At 38.8% G+C, this 13,731-nt stretch overlaps 1 protein-coding gene across 5 annotated transcripts in view; it reads left to right on the top strand.

The window, feature by feature from the left end:
• The window catches only part of CCSER1 (coiled-coil serine rich protein 1), a 666,784-nt gene that overhangs the window by 413,729 nt on the left and 239,324 nt on the right, over positions 1-13,731 (top strand). For all 5 annotated transcript variants that reach the window (XM_079769292.1, XM_079769290.1, XM_079769289.1 and 2 more), the window contains exon 6: positions 3,912-4,119. In XM_079769292.1, the coding sequence (XP_079625418.1) occupies positions 3,912-4,119 (208 nt within the window). The remainder of the gene's footprint in view (positions 1-3,911; positions 4,120-13,731) is intronic.

Raw genomic sequence — 13,731 nt, 5'->3', positions numbered from 1 at the left:
AAAATATATAAATATAGTTTTTGGTCTTGTTGCTGTTTTCAAGAGTCAGGAAAGAGTTATGAATGAATAGTGAACAAGCAGCTAACATTGTCTGCCATAATATTTTTTTTGTTGTTTCAGATTTATATAAATTGATTCTAGAGTTTTCATAGTATTCATTTCTCTGATGAAACTAACCATCTGTTTATTTATTATGCCCTCCTTTTTTTAAGACTGCCTAATTTATAATAGCTGCTTAAAATTTTTTCTGCCAGTTCTAATATATGGATCATCTCATAGTGTTTATGATTTTTTTTGTTTCTTTGCATTTCTATTGCCTTAAATATTTGTCAGACATTGAGAATGTCTTATTTTTGAGAGTCTGCATTTGATATTGTCTTTCTTTAAAGAAACAAAAAAAGAGTGTTGTTCTAGCAGGCAGCTAATTTACAAATTGATCAAATTGATTTTTTGAAGCTTTTTTTAAAGTTAGGAAAGCTCATGTCTCCCAGCACTATGTGACTTCTGTGTCACTGGCAGATACTCCCTTTATCTGCATAAGCATAAAAACTACAGACTGTGACCAAGTTTAACACCCTGAAGCCAGCATAGTGGCAACTCATATAATTATTGCTGTTTTAATTTTGTGCTTTTGGCACCTGGAAATGTTTCTGCCTTCCCCTCCTGCACTGCAATATGTTTAGAAATAAATGTGGTTATAAGTAATCCAGTGTCTCTCTGTATTTGGAACAGGAGATGGAGTGTAGGTCAGCTCAGTCCAATGTATTCCCACAGGTCTCCTCAAATTAATTTTTCTAGCTGCATCTGTGATAACAGCTACAAAGAAAGACTTAGCATAGAGAAGAGGAACTTGAGTATGTTTGAAAGGTAGGAATGCAAAGGAGTTTTCCCTGAAGAAGAAATATATTTTAAGGTGAGCTCTGAAGATGGGTAAGCAACACTTTTTCATGTAGCTAGAACGGCAGAAGCAAAGTTCCTGAGGCAGGATGGAGCGTGGCACATTTCAGGGCCTGAATGAAGGCCAGTGAAATTAGGACTCAAAACACAAGGAGACAGTTGTGATAAAATGAGATATGGTGAGGCAGGCAGTTGCTAGATTATGGAGGATCTTTGTGGCTATGCTAAGATATTTGGATTTTATTTTGCCTTCCCCCATATCTTCCATTTCCTCTACCCATCACTTAGGCAGTGTGAAATTCTCTTACATGTAAATTCATACCTAAATGTAGGATGTTAACAAGTTCTTTACAGCCACTGTACTACTGTGGAGGGATGGGTGCTGGTTCCTTCCCTTCTAGAAATATAGCTAAATATACAACTTTAAAACAATTTAAGGGACAAGGTTTTCCCCCCTAAAATGATGCTTTCAGATAAACAACATATTTTTCATAGAAAATATGAGGAAAATAGATAGCTTATTCCCTAATAGTCTTTTTGTAGTTCCTTTAATAAACAGTTTTTATTAGGTTATGGGATGCCAGTTTATTAATACCGATTTATACCTTGCACTTGTCTTAGAATTATTCAAGCTGAGATTTAATTTACCATAACTAACCTGGCCCTTTTAAAAAAATCTACTTAATGAAATGTTTGAAGGCAGGTGTATGCATATGCTCATTTCTTATGCTGGGCAAAACAAGATTACCTTTACCTTCCACCCCTTGGAAATCTGGTTCAGAAATCATAGCCACATTATAAGGTGTAAATCTTTGAGATCCCTTTTGGCCATAGATATTTACTATAGTGAAAGGTGTCAGTGCACTAAACAAGGAGTAGTTCCTATGATAGGTAAGAGCATCACTCCTTTGCAACTAGCATGATCTTGTATTTTGGCCATTGTATTGGGAAGTTCTCAAGTGATTTGAAGAGAACATGTGAATGGGAAAAATTTCTCACTATTAAAATGATAGTGATAGCAAGAACCAAATAAGGAAATATATGAAAATACTCTTTTATATCATTTCCTATTAATCACTCTATGTAAACCTGACTGTTTATTCAACTTCAATACACAATTATTTATTTGTCTGAAAAATAGAATTACAGCAGAACTTTTTGAAATAGCTTGGTAGAAAATTCCCTTCACACAAAGGATAGTGACAAAAGTACAGAGCCAATTCACCATAGGAGTGTAAGTTATATGTTTTAAGTAATGGCTCAAATTCTCAAGTTTCTCCAAGTTGAAACTTTCAAGAATACATTTAATGTAATGTTTATGAGTTTGCTTTTAATCTTACTCAAAACCTTTGTCATTTTTGTACTTGTGGACTGAGAAAGACCCATAAGTCTCAATTTGACGTTATCTAAATGTTACAGAATTTTAAAGACTTGGTCAGCATCATAAGCAAGGAAGCAAGTGTAAATATCACTGAACAATTCTACCGCAGATTCATGGAGTTAAAACAGAGTGGGTGAACTATATATAAATGAGTTCAGTGGCAATTACATTGTTTTTATTTGCAGTAGTTATGATGATTAATGAATCACTGTTTCAGGCCTCAGTATCTTACTTTTTTTTGCCAAGATAAGCGACTCTCTTTTTCGATATAAAGAACATTTGTTCAGTTTCCTGAAACTGTAACAATTCAGAGAATTGGCAGAGAGAGCCATATATCCCAAAGTGCATAAATGTATTATCTGGTGAATTCTGCTAAGCAGAAGCAAGAAAGCACCTGAACCTAGCTCTACCCTCTGGGCTTATAAAGGTTGTCTCTGCTAGAGGAAACCATGGCTCCACATGAGAGAGGTTTCTCCTTTTCTTGTCAACTAAAGGGCTGGATTTTATTTTTATGTGAATTTATTCAGAGACACTTGGGTAATTTGGCCCAATAAAAATCTATTTTTAAAAGCATCAATGTTCAAAATATTTAACAACTGTAAACCCCAGGCATTAATCAATCAGAAAAACACTGAGCATACACAGAACAGGATGGCCCGGCTGGCCAATGCAGCTCAATAGCAGCCCTGTTTAACAGCCCAGTTTACTGCCTCAGCCTAAATAAGAATGGGTTGGATTACTGTGATCTTGTTGCCAACTCTTGTTCATGTAGAAATAAAATGTTTTGAGATTAAAAAAAATCATGTGAAAGAATATTATTTGTTATATATTGTTTTTGGTATCAACTAATAAGAAATGAATAATTCTGGTGAACCTCTGGAGTTCAGAGATCCATTCCTATTAACCTGGGGGAAAATCACTTCTTATAATGGTGGTTGTCCTTAAATCTTTCCATTGTTGGCCCTAAAAATAGAGCAGCCAGTTATTTTACCAGGAAAAAAATGGGCTTATTCAGGAAAACAGAGAATTGCAATTTGGGACAAGCATTCTCTTGCAAAAGCTATAGGCAATCCAGCCGAAAAGGAGAGAGACATCACTTTATAAAGAAAAAGAAGGAAGCTCGGAGGGGGTGCTTTCAATGAAAGTCCACTGGAAAAAAAGTGGGAGTTCAGGCAGGTAATGGTTTCCAGTTGGCTGAGTTGCAAGGTTTTCCACCCCCTGGGCTTGTGGCTGGGCCAGGAGAAATCTTCCTTCCTGCTGCTGCAGTAGTTGAGACACTTCTTGATGGGAATGCAATGCACCTCTCTTCCTGTAGGGGTCTGTAATTAAGGCTTCTTCCTGTTGAGGTGTGCATTTGACATGGAGTGGTAGTATGTGAGAGTGCCTCCTTCTGGCCTTCCTAACTTAATTGAAAAAAGAGATTTCCTTTATTCAGTCTGACACCACTAAATATTCAATTGGCTCATTTCATAATTTTCACAAAAAGTCTCAGAATTCTCAAAGACTAGTAGGAGGACACATGAGGGTCACAAGGAAATATTTTCTGGCTCACTGTTGACATTGATGGACAACTTGGAAAATACTGCTGTGAATATGCTACATTGTAATTGTTGTTTATTATTTTTCTTATTAGGAACCTTTCACTGAAGTTAACAAAAGACATTGATCAGGAAGCCAGGTGTTCACATATTAGCCGAATGCCCAGCAGTCCGTCTGCAGATTGGCCCCTGCAAGGTGTGGAAGAAAATGGAGGCATAGATTCTCTGCCCTTCAGACTGATGCTACAGGACTGCACAGCCGTGAAGACACTATTATTAAAGATGAAGAGAGTTCTTCAAGAGGTAATGGTTTACTCTAAGAATAATGTCTTTTGGTGCTAGTACACAGACAGATCTGGTTAGTCCCCACTTCTGTCACGAATTAACTGCATGACACAGGGCAGGGATCAAGTGTTGGAAGCTCTGATCTAGACATAATCATCAGCTCTAAATAATATTCTGTGAAGGAATTTAAAAAAATAATTGATACAAAGTAAAGAGAAATAGGCATCAGCTGCTATGCTTATATGCTACTAGAGGCCCGATGCACAAAATTTGTGCAAGGAACTCAGCCCTCGAAGCCCCGGCTGCCTTGTGGCCCCAGCTACCTCACAGCCCCACCCACTGATCATTCTGGAAGGTTGTTCTGCCATCTAGTTTAATTAGCATATTAGCTCTTTATTATATAGGATGATAAAGCTCATGAGCACATTAAATTAATTTCACTTTAAACATACTGAGGCTTTATTTATCTATATATATAAAAGCCAAGCGACCAGAACGCCAGAATGACTAGTCGCTGTGACATGCACTGAGGCCCACCAACCGGTCCAATCAGGGGGCGGCCCTCCCCCTGGCCGCCCCGGCAGGATCAGGGATGGCACCGGCTGGCCAATCTCCCATGGCCTCTCTCCAAGCTGGCCCGACACCTGATTGGCTCCCCCACCCCGATCGGGGCAGGGCCAGTGGCCAACCACCTGTGGCCCCTCCCTCCTGCCAGCCTGGCCAGATCGGCCCCCATCGGGGTGGGCCAGCTGGACCCCCACCCATGCACGAATTCCTGCACCAGGCCTCTAGTATAACAATAAAAATTTAGTCATTTAGTTGCAATAAAAATCAATCCAATAAGATGTAATCTGAATCTTTGATTTTTTCCTGTTGAATATAGCTGCCCTCCCACATCCTATGCTCATTTAGATGATAAGCTGCATAATGGAAAATGCATAATGCATTCTTTTACCTTTCTGTTCAGGAGTTAGCTATTCTTTAGATTCAAGTGTGTTGTGGTTTTATTTTTATAATTACCCCAGTTATTTTCTTTCAGGAATTTTTAAAAATATATACATTCAAATTCAAGACAACAGTCTGAGATTTCTGACTTCAAATTCAGTGGATTTTTGTTATATCCCATGATCAATCACTTGTTTCTCTTTATTGATAAGAGATACTAATAAATAGTGTGAAAAGAGAAATGAATCACATTGTGGTTAACTTTACAATGATGATCACTGATAATTGCTTTTCTAACACTGCTAATAATAAGAATGCTAGCAGCTACCACTAGAGGCCAGAATGGAATCAGGAAGAGAGAAGGATATTTAATGGAAATGATTTTTCAGATTATTGAGGACATTCAGTCATGTGTTCTTTTCAGACATTAAAGCAAAAACTGGAAATCTCTATATCCCATACCAGTGACTATGTAGCTGGGTGGTCTTAGAATATATGCAGTGGTATGTAGGAATGCTGTGCTGATACTGCATCGCTGTTCGCATTTCAAGAAGTTTAAGATCTGGCAGTTAAGCACAGGCATAAAAAATTAAATTACATGTATAACAAAAGAAATATTTTTAACAGCATAATCAAAACTCATTTTCTAGTTATTGTACTATACTTTACTGTTAACTATACTTGTGAGCTTATTTATATCTATTGGATCTATTTGTGGAAATCATATATAATAGCTATGGTGCATATTTCCCAATTATAGATTCATTTAGGTCATTTTGGTAGCTTGAAATCAGCCATGTAGGAGCATTATGCCACAGAAGTTGGCAAACACTGTAAATTAGGGCTTTTAATTTTTGGTGAGCATTTTGTAAAATATTTACCGACACACTGTTCTCTGAATGAATATTGTTTCTGTATTGACAACATAAGCATTTACTGCACTTGTGGAATCTCTCTGACATTTGGCTTAACATATAGTCTGAGTTCTTCAAGAGGTAATGGTTTACTCTAAGAATAATGTCTTTCGGTGCTAGTACACAGACAGACCTGGTTAGTCCCCACTTCTGAACCTCTTTGAACAAGGCAAACTGAATAATGGCAGTTGTATTAAAAGATATTAATCTGAAAGTAGTAACATTCAACTATTCATCTTCTGACTTCTCTCTTTGGTTACATATTTTAATTTAGAAAATTCATACAAGTAAAGGGTAGTAGAAGAGTTGGCATATGGAAGAGTCAGGGGGCTTTCTTAGGGTACTTAATTTTATAATTTAAAGCTATTTAGTGATATTCACCATAAAGTCAATGTTCAGAATACATTGAGGTTGTTTTTATACTTTTATCCATTTTATACTTGTCTATTTTTCTTCATAAAAAAGTGTTTGAAGAAACTGAAGAGAATAGATTTTTAAAGCTGATGTACAATGAGCAATAATTATCTATTTATTAAGCCTGTTCAGAGAGCAGGGAGTCTTAAATTCTTTATGGTCAACAAGAAAAGAAATATTATGGTTAGTGTAGTCAAGTGTTGTAGTAATAAGATGTTCATAATAGATGTCTTTAAAGAAAATGGTTTATTGAAATTTTATTAAATCAGGAATTTTCAAATGGCAATTCATATTTCATTACTATATTTGAGTTTAATACCAACTATTCATTTTAAATTAACAGTACTTTTTAATATAGAACAATAATGTTTATTCCTATTTTGTGAATTTATTTTTTAAATTTATTTTTATTGTTGACACTATTATAGATGTCTTCATTTCCTCCTCTCTTAGCCTGCCTCCTCTCAGCCCTGCACCCACCCCTCACCTGGTCTTTACCACAGTGTTGTCTGTGACCATGAGCGATGAACTTATTTTTTATTATCCATAGTAGTCTGACTTTTGTATACAGATTATTTTTTAATTGCAGAAGAATTTGGTTATTTGATTTTTAAGATAAAAAAAGTGATTAATGAGTTTAATATATCCCACTAGAAAATGCTCTTATTTGAAATTTTTCCTAATTGAGCTCAGGTGACATCTGAGATTTTAATTTTAAGGTGAGTCAAATGTGAATAATCTAAATGGAATCTCATACTCCTAATTTTGCCCTCCCCCCTTCTTTGAAGATCAGTTGCTATTATTAAAATGCATATAAGTATTCCCAACAACCCCAAAGATCAACTCCTTTATTTAAAAATAAACAATAACAAAAACGAACTGACTTTGGTCCCAAAGAAATTCTACTGTTATTTTATTCTTTACTATCTATACTAATAAAAGGGTAATATGCTAATTAGACCGGGTCAACTGGACATCTTCCAGACGTCTAACTTCCTTCTGGATAAAGCCATGATGGCAGGGGGCCGAGGCAGAGACTGTTAGGGGCGATCAGTCTGACAGGGGAGTAATTAGGGGGCAACCAGGCTGGCAAGGGGGCAGTTGAGGGGCAACTAGGCTGGCAGAGGGAAAGTTAGGGGGTGACCAGGCCAGCAGGGGTCCAATTAGGGGGTGACCAGGCCAGCAGGGGGGCAGTTAGGGGCCAACCAGGCCAGCAAACAGAGGCGATTAGGGGTGATCAGGCAGGCAGGCAGGTGAGCGGTTAGGAGCCAGCAATCTCAGATTGTGAGAGGGGTTTCCGACTACCAGTTTAGGCCCCATCCAGGGATCGGGCCTAAACCGGCAGTTGGACATCCCCTGAGGGGTCCAAGATTGGAGAGGGTGCAGGCCGGGCTGAGGGATTCCCCTACCCCCGTGCATGAATTTCGTGCACTGGGCCTCTAGTTCATGATAAAAAAAAGTGACTATAGCAGAAGAGAATTTTTTTCTTCTTTTGTTAATGTTTTTAAACATGATTCTATCCTACCTAATAAAATGGTAGTATGTAAATTACCATCACTCCGCTACACCCACGATTGGCCCAGCGGGAGGCGTAGGGGGCAGGACTCAGGGTGGCCGGGGTAGCCGATTGGGCCAGCGGGATGCTGAGCTCACCAGCGGCGGCGTGAGCTCAGCGTCTGCGCCATGGCTGTGCTGCGGAACAGAAGGGGCCTCTGGGGCAGCGAGCTCACGTCCCACCGCGGACCATCAAAAGCGGGGGAGCTGGGTGCCTGTCTGCTCCGGTACCAGGCCTTTCAGAAGCCTCCACTGAGCCGGAGGCTTCTGAAAGGCCTGGTGCACCAGCGGACAGGCACCCAGCTCCCCGTGATCGAAAGCGAAAGTGTGTAGGGGACCCTACATGTGCATGATTCAATCATGCACTGGGCCTCTAGTTATCTATAAAAGAAGAGGATATCTACAGAGCTAGTTTCTGTTATCTTATTTCCTTTTAGTTTGCACTGTTCTTTTATAACCTAGTCTCAGAAGTAACATAACATCACTTTTGTAAAATTTATTTATTGGTGACAACAGCAAGCTTGATTCAGCAGGGGAGGCACTTTACAGAGATCTGGCTCAGGAGGTAGGGAACATTGTAGAACATCTGGAATCTGGCTTCCACATTCTACCCGCTGGCCCCCAGTGATGCATCTCTCACAATGCAAAGTACACTTACCTTCTCCTAAGGCCACCCAAAGAATCATTTCATTCCCAGGGGTGGGGAACCTTTTCTGTAAGGGCCATTTGGAGATATATATATGTACAATCATTTGTGGGCCATACAAAATTATCAACTTAAAAATTAGCCTGCTATATTTGGTCAAACATTTGATTAACTCACCCCTAATGCCTTGGCAGGGCCAGACCAAATGATTTCTCCGGCCTTATATGGCCCATGGGCCAGATAATCCCCACCTCTGCATTATAGCATCAGCTGAAAGTACAGAATCTGACCATGTAAATCATGTGCAGGTGTAGATGAGGCTTAAGTACAATGACTCAAGTACAGTCCTTCATTTGAAGACTATGAATTAATGCATAGGTTAGCAGTTTCTTGATTAGGACTTAAAGTCTAAGAATAATTCTCCATGGCTTTTAATTCCTCCCTCTGTACTCTCAGTTCTACCCTCCTAGTCATTCTTTACTTTTGTGTAAACTTAGCACATGATTACAGCTGAATAGTTTTTCATCCTTATTTGTGCTTGTAGACATAATCCAAAGGCCTCTTTTAACTTTGTACCTTCTTTTTCCACTTAAGTCTAAAGTACAGCGTGTTTCTGTAAATCTAATTCACTTCAATTATTTTAGGATCTCTTGTGAACCTTATCAGGAATTCATTCTATCAGACAAAAGCCATATAGGAATTCACTTTATCAGACAAAAGCCATACAGGAATTCACTCTATCAGACAAAAGCCATACCCACAAATATCTTCAAGATAAGTCCTTCTTTAACTTGAAATAGCTGAGGGACAACCCTTTAAGATTTTATAATTTTAATTGTCTGTTGAGATTATTTGTGAGACATACCCTTAAACCTCAACTAAAGGCACTTTTAAAAAGAAATATTTATTGATTTCAGAGAAGAAGGGAGAGGGAGAGAGAGATAGAAACATCAATGATGAGAGAAAATCATTGATTGGCTGCCTCCTGCACGCCCCCTGTTGGGGCTCAAGCCTGCAACCCAGGCAGTGCCCTTGCCTGGAATCAAACTCGGGACCCTTCAGTCCACAGGTCGACACTGTATCCACTGAGTCAAACCAGCTAGAGCTAATGGCACTTTTTGACTGAAGTTAGTACTCTGCAGCACTTTTCACCTTTCAGACTAGTTCTGCATATTCTAAATTAATTTCTAATGTCATAAAAATATGTATATCTGGATTGGTGTTGTTGCATAGGTTTCCATTTTTAATAAAGCTCATCAAATTATACACTTTACATAACAGCACGTGGGATATCATTACATAACTGATAACATCACTGTTAATGGCGTCTTTCTGTGGAATTTTTGTTCTTCCCCTGGGAGACTGTAAATGATCTCTGACCATTTATCATGCAGATCAAGTTAGGGTGGTGTTGTGAATTCTTACAAATTGTTGTTAGAGCTCCACCCCCCATTTTTAGAATAAGTTAAAAAAAATTAACAGTGCACTACTATCTTCATACACATCAATGGATCCCATTGCATACCCTGTGAAGAAACTTGTGGCCTTATATCTACTGAGAATGAGTAGGTTTCCGAATAAGAATATTCTGCCTACATAAAGCCTGGCTCTATGTGAGGAGATAAAACTGATCTTGAGAATAGATATGAAGGGAAGGAAGTATAATTCAATGACTCTTTGGCTATGTAAGCAACCTTAACGTTCAACAGTGCTCTGGGAGAGATGAGAGAAATTAGAGAAAATTCTTTCCTAAACCCAGCCCCATTTCACTCATGGAGTCCCATGGGAGGAAGTATATTAGAGTGACAGAAATTGCAGGTGTTTAGAAACATGAAGATTTAGATGTTATTCTCACTTCTACCACTTACTATCTGCCACAAGTTGATTAAGGTTTTTGAGTCTATTTCACCATAGTCAATATTACTAACTATCTCATAGGGTTACTTGGAAAATCATATCTAATAAAAGAGTAATATATAAATTGATCATCACTCCAACACACAAGGTGGCCGCCCCCATGTGGTCAAAGATGGCCACCCCACTGAAACAGATTTGGCTCAGTGGATAGAGCGTCAGCCTGCGGACTGAAGGGTCCCAGGTTCGATTCCGGTCAAGAGCATGTACCTTGGTTGTGGGCACATCCCCAGTAGGGGGTGTGCAAGAGGCAGCTGGTCGATGTTTCTCTCTCATCAATGTTTCTAACTCTCTATCTCTCTCCCTTCATCTCTGTAAAAAATCAATAAAAAATATATTTAAAACAAAACAATGATGGCCGCCCCCATGTGGTCACAAGATGGCTGCCACAAAATGGCTGGCAGGGGAGGGCAGTTGTGGGTGATCAGGCCAGCAGGGGAGGGCAGTTGGGAGGGACCATGCCTGCAAGGGAGGGCAGTTGGGGATGACCAGGCCTGCAGGGGAGGACAGTTGGGGGCAGCCAGGCTGGCAAGGGAAGGCAGTTAGGGGTTACCAGGCCAGCAGGGGAGGGCAGTTAGGGGCAATCGGGCTGGCAGGGGAGGGCAGTTAGGGTCAACCAGGATGGCAAGGGAAGGCAGTTAGGGGTTATCAGGCCAGCAGGGGAGGGTAGTTAGGGGCAATCGGGCTGGCAGGGAGCAGTTAGGCGTCAATTAGGCTGGCAGACAGAAGCGGTTAGGGGCAATCAGGCAGGCAGGCTGGTGAGTGGTTGGGAGCCAGCAGTCCTGGATTGTGAGAGGGATGTCCAACTGCCCGTTTAGGCCCGATCCCGTGAGTCCTAGATTGGAGAGGGTGCAGGCTGGGCTGAGTGACACACACCCCATGCACGAATTTCATGCACCGGGCCTCTAGTTAAACAATAAAATGCATATAACAGGTTATCACAGTGGAGTGTGGGGTAAGGACCCATGTACATGAGCTACTGCAATGATTTTGTTTGTGTGATTATTACTGTGCTTAACCTGGTGAATGATATTTGAGAATTCTTAAACACTTGGAAATATACCAGTAAATGTTCTTTAATATGACAAAACCTTGAATTTATTGACTATTTCAGCATTAATAATTGTTAATAAAGGCTATACTAGCCGAAATTAAAAGTAGAAGTATTTTTACCACTCATGCTTTTCTAGACTTTCAGTTGTGGAGGCGCGTTTGACCTGATATTCTTTGGCAAAAGAACTATTACATGTCAATTAAATTTTCTGTTTACAGTATACAAATGGTTTTGCAAGTGAGAAATGATGGTGACCATGGTAGTAGCAGTTAAACGTGAGACAAAGGAAAAGGTGTGTGACATGTTTTGGAAGTAATGTCAACAGTACTTGCTGGTGAATTGGAAATTGGGTGACAGAAAAAGAAAGAAAGAAAAAAAGATAACTGAGAGTTGCAGTTTAAGCAATGGGCAGATGTTGTTGCCATTTTCTGAGACCAGGAACACTAGGAAAGGAACAAACTATGTGAAGCAGGAAGGAAACTAGAGTTGTGTTTTGGCCAGGTTAAGATTGAGGTGCTTACTTAGCATGCAAGTGTGTGTGTCAAGTAGAAATTTGAATTAATGTCTCTGCAAACCCAGAAAGATCAGGGTTGATTATTTATGATTAAATAGATTCTGTTTGAAGCTATGAACGAGATAACTTATATCTAAAACCAAGGTGGGATAATCCAATGTTCAGTGATCAGATATGCAGGAAAAAGAGCATCCAAAAAGATGAGAAGAACACTAAGGGTATAATGTCAAGAAGCTAAGAGAAAATATTACTTTAAAAAAGCCAAGTTAAGACATGGTGCTGAGGTGTAAGCATGATAAGAAAAGATAAACGGTCATATATCAATCAATCCCATAGCATATTGCCTGGGCTTTATGAATTTCAATATATAAGATAACCTAGTCAAAGTATTCATTTATAAACCAAAGCCTAGAATAGAAATAGTAACCATTTGTAGGTGGTTCCAGGTTGTCATATTATTAATTCATTACTTTATAAGGCCTTGGTCTATGCATTTTAATTATATGAAATGAATAACACATGTCTCAAAAGAATTTTTAAAATATCTTTTAAAGTAAAACATTTAGTTTTGGAAAGAGACTATAGACTTTATTGGGTTAATTAATAATGATAACCAAAAGTTCATTTTACATAAGGGCACCCACCACACTGAGGTAATATTTTTCATTAAAATATTATTTATATTACTTAAGTTTTTTACTTACACTGCAAAGTCAATCTAGCATAGTGATCAGGATATGGTAGTCTATATTAGAACAGGCTGCTCAATTTGAATTTCAGCTCTCACTAGGTGCATGTGACTTTGTTGCAAGGTGCTTAATTTCTTCAAGAAAATCTGGTATTTTTCAGAAGTGGTAGAGTGCATGTTCAAAACTACTAGATATTATCAAGGTTTTTCCAAAGTGTATACTAAATTACTCTCCCAGCAGGGTATAGTGTATTAGTTTAATAGAATGCCTTATGTTCATATATCACCACTTCCCACAAAGAATATTTTGTTTTCCCCTGCATCTCTCTGACTATGAAAGCTGTAGAAATATTTTGGCTGCTTCTTTGCTGTCAGGGTATTTTCTGATGCTTATTTGATGTTGAAATAAAAATGGAGTGGGGTAACCATGAGGAAGTATATGCCTATCAGTCAGAAAAATCTTTCCTGGTCAGTGTGCTTACATTATCTGCTAGTTATGTGTATTATTTTATTGCTTATTAAAAACAACACTGAAACCCACAATATTAACAATAAATGCCACTCTCATTGTACCTGAATGCTGTGGTTATTTGTGTTATAACCATATTCAATAATTAATCAAATAACCACTAAATGGTTTTGCTATGCATGTCTGACTTTCAATTTGCTTCATGAATCCGGCGTTAATGTGTCGGTTTAATACGACTCACATACTGTTATATAATTATATGAGCTAAATTTGGCATTGAGGATTTCAGTCTGCAACGCAGCGGATATACAGCAGATGGCACCCTACCGGCTCTCCAGGGGATACTTAGAGTGTTAGGCACTTCTGGCAGGGGAGGTGGGTAGGGAGCAGAGAGCCATTGAGCAAATGGTACTGTGGAAAGCCTGCAATTGTGTTCCTCTGAGACACATTTTGACTGGAATGTGTTTTGTTTCTGTTTGAAAATCAGAATCAAAGCAATATTTAGCTACAGTGAAAAT

Source organism: Cnephaeus nilssonii (assembly GCF_951640355.1).
Source record: "Cnephaeus nilssonii genome assembly, chromosome: 1".
Classification (NCBI taxonomy): domain Eukaryota; kingdom Metazoa; phylum Chordata; class Mammalia; order Chiroptera; family Vespertilionidae; genus Cnephaeus; species Cnephaeus nilssonii.
Note: the sequence above shows the minus strand (reverse complement) of the source record. Positions and strands in the feature narration are given on the sequence as shown.